This window comes from Nasonia vitripennis, chromosome 1 (assembly GCF_009193385.2).
Source record: "Nasonia vitripennis strain AsymCx chromosome 1, Nvit_psr_1.1, whole genome shotgun sequence".
Classification (NCBI taxonomy): domain Eukaryota; kingdom Metazoa; phylum Arthropoda; class Insecta; order Hymenoptera; family Pteromalidae; genus Nasonia; species Nasonia vitripennis.
The window spans coordinates 32,955,927-32,963,244 of record NC_045757.1 but is presented as its reverse complement, the minus strand read 5'-3'; the positions used below and the strand labels follow the sequence as shown (position 1 = coordinate 32,963,244).

General features: G+C 34.3%; 1 protein-coding gene across 1 annotated transcript; it reads right to left on the bottom strand.

The window, feature by feature from the left end:
• Positions 1-40: 40 nt before the first annotated feature.
• On the bottom strand, positions 41-613 carry LOC116418369. Its single transcript, XM_031933538.2, has one exon. It carries the CDS (start codon positions 548-550, stop codon positions 338-340), a length of 213 nt encoding a protein of 70 aa, XP_031789398.1. The 5' UTR covers positions 551-613; the 3' UTR covers positions 41-337.
• Positions 614-7,318: the final 6,705 nt, after the last annotated feature.

Below are 7,318 nucleotides of genomic sequence, written 5' to 3'. Positions count from 1 at the left end.
TATATATATATATATATATATATATATATATAATGTTTTAGTCAAATGTGATTTTATTATTTCATCAAACCAATTTTGCGATATACAAATATTTAAATGCTCTTCAAATAAAATTCTAATTCAAAATTGTAGCGGTATATATACTTTTGTTGGTTCAAAATTCCATTAGCGCCCAATTTCGAAGACGAATTTCGCTTCAGGTGTTACAGATATATCGTCGATGTAGTATACCGCAGTCTCGGAGTAGGTAAATCTTGACTTTATTCAATAACAGCTACGCACAGTAGTTTAATAAAGCAGTAAACAGCGGCGCAGTCTTGTTATAACGAAATTTCACTTAGTTGCAGCAGTACTCCTGTTTGCCGAAGATTCCGTTGCAACGCTGCCATGTTTTGAGCTTGTATCCTGGTCCAAAGATGTCGCACCAATCTCCTGCCGAGTGTGCGTGACATCCTGTCCAGCGACAGTCGGCTTCGACGAAGCTCACCGACACCAAACTGAGGATCACGATGCACAGAAGTGCGACGAGAGTTATGGATTGAGATGCCATTCTAACAGACTTTACTGAATGTAGTCTTCGCTTTGAAACGAATGATTTCTGTGGAGACGAATCCCGCTATATATACGTCTTGCATAAGTTATCTGCGTTTCTGATCTTCAGATGTTTCTTCGTTGGGAATAGATGACGTTTTAATGGTTGCAGGAAAATAAGCTAACAAGAAAAAGTAAGCCAGAAGCGTGAAAAACGTGCATCGCACGAACTGAGATAATACACCATGTGTACACATACATACATACTACATTCTAAGAATAAATAAGGAAAGTTTGGTTTGCAAATTTTACAATACTATGTATAAATCTACCGCTATTGAGATCAGCTCCGTAAAACGTTAACATCAGAGATAATACTAAACAAGCTAAATAACAGCAATAATATACAGATAGAGCAGCAAAATCAGCAAACTCGAAAACTTCGAGGAAGATAAAAATGCTCGTTTGCTTATATGCTTATTCCTCAAGGTTATTGCGCGACTAATATGCATATACCCTCTGCGAATTTGAAATGCTTCAAATAACTTAGGAATTCGCACGTGTATAGGGAATACTAAGGGTAAAATACATTTTTGAGAATAAACAGTGTCATAGCCTATTATTTCAAAATTAATTGTGCTCGTATAGACCAATAGAGTCATTTTAAACGAGCAATAGACTCAATATATATATATACACTCACACATATATATTAATATAATTTAAAATACATTTTCTTGACTTTAAAAACGGCGAAATTAAATGTATGAATTTCTTTGAAAATTCGTGCAATTTTCATGATTTTTCCTTATTTTTAATTGCAGGTAACTGAATCAAGCATCTTCAACGCATTTAAAAGCACGTACAAACATCTATAATACACATTGTTTGTTTGTGTCGGAGAAAACAATGTCACAAGGCGCTTTTTCAGTGTGGTTTTGCATTGTTAGAAATTATAAGTGGTCCGGTCGCGGGCCCCAGTATATTTATTTCGCCGTTTTTGAAGTCAAGAAAGTATATTTTCCGGTAGAATTCCCTATGTATACATATTTGTAAACATTATTCCAAAACTTGATCATGAGACTATTGATTAAATCTAGAGAACGTTTTTATTATTATTTCTTTTTCGTATAATTCGAACTAAAAATTTGTACGAGTTTTACTAAAATACTGTTAGATTTCGTATTAAATTATTATAGTTATTATATTGATAATTCATTCCCAGCAAAAAACAAAAATATCGCGGAAAATCACATCAGAAAATTCAATATTTTTATCATCTACTATGACAGTATTGTGACATTTAGCAATAAAGTATAAAATCCAAAAGCAAATGTTTGTAAATGTAGAGCATATATATATATATATATATATATATATATATATATATATGTGCCAGTAGGAGTCATTTGAAAAACAAATGACACGCGCCCACGAGGAAAAATTGAAATTGCAAGCAAAATAAGGCGTGTACAATTTTGAAAATCCATAATTAAACGAAACCGGATTGATGAATCGTAATTTTTTGTGAAATGAGAAATATAATATATATTGCGAGCAATTGCTCCTATAATTGTTAGATGGAATTTATATTTATTTATTTATTTATTTATTTATTTATTTATTTATTGATCAACGGGCGAAACGCCCTTTACAAAAGAAAAAGAAAATACAATGATAGTAATACAAAGCGATGAGTTAGACAGATGTACAAGGAATAAATTGGGTGAGCTATTATAGCTCCGCAGAATACGGAAAGTCAAATCACATAGTTAATAAGCTAAGGATAAAGACCGAACTGATGATTTAAATCATATAACAGATTCACTACATTGAACACTTTGCAGCAGTGAGTTCCACTGACGCTTCATACGATTAATAGAGCTATAAAAGCCCAGATTCGAGGTAAAGGTGCTTTCATTCAGGTCTCTAAAATTTCTAATTGGATAAGCGGGCGTCCTACTAACAAAAGACCACGCAGGTTCTCACAGTCAGTGAGCCCTCTAACGATCTTATACGTCATCACAGAGTCGAACTGATAAAGGGTAGAGTCAACCGTTGGAATGTCGCACTCCTCCGCAATTGTTGAGTAATCGTGACAGAATTTATGTAGAGGTTTAGCAAGTTTACAAGCTATGTATCTAAGGAAGGAATGACGGATAGTTTCTATCTTGTTAATTAGATACTGGCAATGAGGACGCCAGATCTGAGGACAGTACAAAAAATGAGGTAGAACTAGAAATCTGAAAAGGTAAACAATTGCGGAGGAGTTGGAGAAATCAACGGTTGATCGTTTGATAAAACCAAGCATGCGAAAGGACCTGGAGACCACGGCATCGATCTGCTGGGAGAACGTCAATGTCGAGTCAAAGATTACACCTAAGTCCTTGATCGATTCCACTCTGGGCAGAACGACACCGTCAATGCTGTAGTCGAACAACAGCGGGGATCTGCTTTTGCAGAACGAGATTACAAAGCACTTACTAACATTAAGAGATAAGCCGTTGTCGATCGACCACGCAGAGAGAGAATCCAGGTCCCTCTGAAGTCTAGCGGCATCCTCAACAGAGGAGACCTGCATAAAAATCTTTACATCGTCAGCATACATTAAAACTTGCGCAGATTCGATCTTTGGTACAAGGTCGTTGATATAAATGCAGAATAGGAGTGGCCCCAAGTGGGAGCCCTGAGGAACACCCGACGCACACGCTCAGGAGATGAGACCACCCCATTGACTCTGACTGCTTGCGATCGGTCAGTTAGATAGGAACGTAGGAGATCAAAGAGTTTGCCGCGCAAACCGAAGTTCCACAGCTTCGATATAAGTCGCTTGTGGTTAACAGAATCAAAAGCTTTCGACATATCAGTATAAATAGCATCAGTTTGAATGCGGCTATATAAAGATTCGGACACAAAATCATTAAATACTAAGAGGTTCGTTAAAGTCGATCGGCCGCTAATGAAACCGTGCTGTCGCTGGGACAACTTCGCAAGAAGAGAGTTAGATAATTCAGATGCCAAGTACGCATTGAGAATCTTGGGGATGCAGCCAATAGTCGAGATGGGACGATAATTCGAGACGCTCTGTCTATCGCCATTTTTGTAAATGGGTACAACATACCAAAATTTCCACGGGGTAGGGAAGTGACCAGAGCGCAAGGAAGAATTGAAGATCTCAACTACAGGCCGCTCCAGGACAGACCAGCACCGCTTCACAAAGTACGGCGGAATGCCGTCAGGGCCTCCATTGATGTTGTCGTCGAGATTGGCAACAATGCCACGTAGGGTTTCGGTAGACAGCACGATGTCAGAGAGGCTAAATGTAGGATCATCAACCATGTCGATGTCCTTCCCCTATTAAATATTATAACGTGCAATTATACGTATTATTGCACGTATAAAAAAACACATTATTATGCGTATAATAGTATATATTTTTGTACGTACAAAAGTACGTACTATTGTACGTATAAAAGCGAACATTATAGTACGTATTAAAACACGTATAAATAAACAACTCAAAATGAATCGATTTTTGCTAGTTTTTTTTCACTTGTTATAATACGTGTTTTAGAACGCATTATAGTACATTCAATTGTACGTATAAATATTCGATTCAAGTTCTTTTTTTAATAATTAATATATAATTATAATTGCACTATTATGTATAAAATTATATAAGTACTATAATTATTATTGACAAAGGTATAGTTGTTTCAAAATAATTTTTATTAATATATAATAATTCATACAATAATTGTTACAAAATATAACGTGAAAGTATCACAGAAAGTACCGAGCGTACACACATTTGTATATTTAATATCAAAATGAATTTACTACAGAGATTATCCACGCATATTTATTATCTTCAAGATATACGCAAACTTTATCAATTTGAGCTGTTGGAATAGCAATGATATCATTCGATAAATTAATTACTTTATTTATTGCTTTTGAATATTTGTTTGGTCTAGTTTCGATCAATTTGCACATGATAATATCGTCTTTATTTTCAAGATGTACTAAAAAATCAAGAACTTGTACAAATTGTTTATTTTTTAGCTGAAGAAAATCATTACGTGAACGTACATTAATTTTTCGTGCAGAGGAGAATAAACATCTTTCACACACCATCTTTAAAAATATTTTGGATGACCTTGAAATATTAAAATTTTGGACGTAATATGGTTCAATGAGTATCTCTTTTCCAAAGTATGTACGAGCAGCGGTATTGACAATACTTTTAGAATGTTTTGAAACTAAATTTTCACAGTAATGAATTACAATTGGTGAGCAATTCGGATAAACAATACTTTCCAATTTTTGAATAAATTGTTGAATGTTTACATGCCTCACGACCTGTAAAATTACACCATTAGCGGAATGAATAGCACGTAATAATTTGCAGTTAGCCGATTCAAATTAAAATGCCTAATGCACCCTCAGTGGTCCCCAATCTGCAATACTTTTTGGAATGTGTAACATTTGATGGACGTTATACGTCATAGCTTTCAATGTATACAAAGATTCAACTTCCTACACAAATTTCTGAATAATTTCATCAATACAATTTAATTGATCATATGTGATGTCTATTTGTAACGAAATGTGCAAACATTCAACAAATAATGACCAGTGTTTAAGGCGTTTTATATTTAACCGAAATCTACTTAATAGTGGTAAACTATAGTAAAGTACCTAGTTTTCCCACTATCGGCATTTCCACTTACTTCGTTCTTTTATTCTTCTCGATAACCGACTTATCTGATGAGGTACCATTTGCTTTGAAAGCATATTATGAAGTTGATCATCCTTCGACATATCATGAACAAAATATTCAGTGAATTGAGAAGCGACACCAGCCAATAGACAGTGCATATAATCAGGACAAAAACCTGTTATTGTCAAAATTATTTAAATTAATTAGCGGCGATGCGCTTTTTATGCCAACAACCGGCTTTGATTGTGTCAATGCTTGTGCTGCATATTAAATTATAGTTGCTTGATCTCGCAGTTTTGGAGGTCGTCGGAGTTAGAGGTATCTCATACTTCCTTGATAATAATGGCCAGGATGCTTACACCAATCGCACCCATAATTCGCGTTAAACGCATGCTAGTATTATAAATAACTTCAAAGAGTACTCTTTTTCTTTTATCTTACATGGTATACCGACCTCCGAAATATTATTGATAAATTTTACAAGCACGTCTAAAATAACACTCATTACAGGTTTTTTTTACCGTACCAAATGCCTAGCAAAATGACGTTATCGAATCTAGCTTGCGAAGGTATTTCGTTGAGCATGATGTATATTGGCCAAATTGAATAGTTGGAGCATTTAAATACGGGAGCTCCGTCTGTATTTAATATTGCAGATACGTAATAATATCGGTTCTGCAAAGACAAGTTTTTGATAAACTTTCTATAAGCTTTACCGTCGATAATATCTTTAATGTGATTGTGTTCACGTTCTCGCTCATTAATTACAAAATTAAAATAATTTTCATGTTTCTGTAAACAATCACATATCGCATCAGATGTATCTATTAAAACAAAGAATGATGGTTTGGACATACTCGAGACATTAACGGCTAAATAACACTTATAACATGGTAAAGATTTAATGCTATTTTGAAATGTGCCCAAATAATTAGAACAATTAGGACATGTACTGTGAAAAGTTAAATTTTTTGTTACATTACATAATTTATCCATGAAGTAACGTGTTTCCGGTATAACTTTTTTACCACATATTTGATTTACAAATTCTAATAAACCAACCATAGCCGTAAATGATGATTTATGTTTCACCGAGTATCGTAAGGCCATTAGAAATAATTCACCTGGACTTTTATTGACAGTAGCCGAAATCGAATCTAAAAATCCCTTTTGATTTTGGGAACACGTCAAATGATCTCTTTGAATGTAAATATTTATATGAAAATTAGTGCAGAAATTTAAATTTAAACAAAGTTACATTGTGAAGCCGAGCAATTAAAACATATCAACGTGAGTCGTACGAGTAACGAGTTTATATATTCAGTTCCAAGTCTGGACATTGTACAATTATGAAGATAACAACAATTTAAAAATTAAAATTAGCATATGATTCAACTGGTACAATGCCCAGACCTGAAATTTGATATTTTAGCTCTCAGAATGGTTTTCATGATGTCTGATCAGTTTGATAAATTTTCAAAGAGCAAAAAGTCTACTTTGGTTAGATGTGGTTGCGCCAAATTGTATTTTGGGAGTAAGGTAGACTATCGCTTTCCGATAACTCACCAACGAATGCAGAGGTCATCAAACACAAGGACATAAGGAGTGCATCAAATATATAAAAGGTAATATAAAAATGTTGCAATCGCTTATACTACGTACACTTCCACTTATAGCTATCTCATTAAGCAAAATGTTCAATTCCTGTGCATTCTCTTCTATGTCGAGGTCTTATATATTCAGTTTCACGTCTGGATATTGTACAATTATGGAGATAACGACCATTTTAAAATTAAAATTTGCATATGATCCAACTGGTACATTGTCCACACCTGCAATTTAATATTTTAGCCCTCAGTATGATTTTCATGATGGCCGATTAGTTTGATCAGCTTCCAGAGAACAGGTCTATTTTACTCTCAAAATGCGACGTTAACCCACCCACTTGTGACGAAAATAGACCTTCTGTTCTCTGAAAGCTTATCAGTTTTAATATACTGAACTTTTTTATAGAAATATAGTAATTACATTTTCTGCAGTTATAAACATAGTATTAAAAAAATA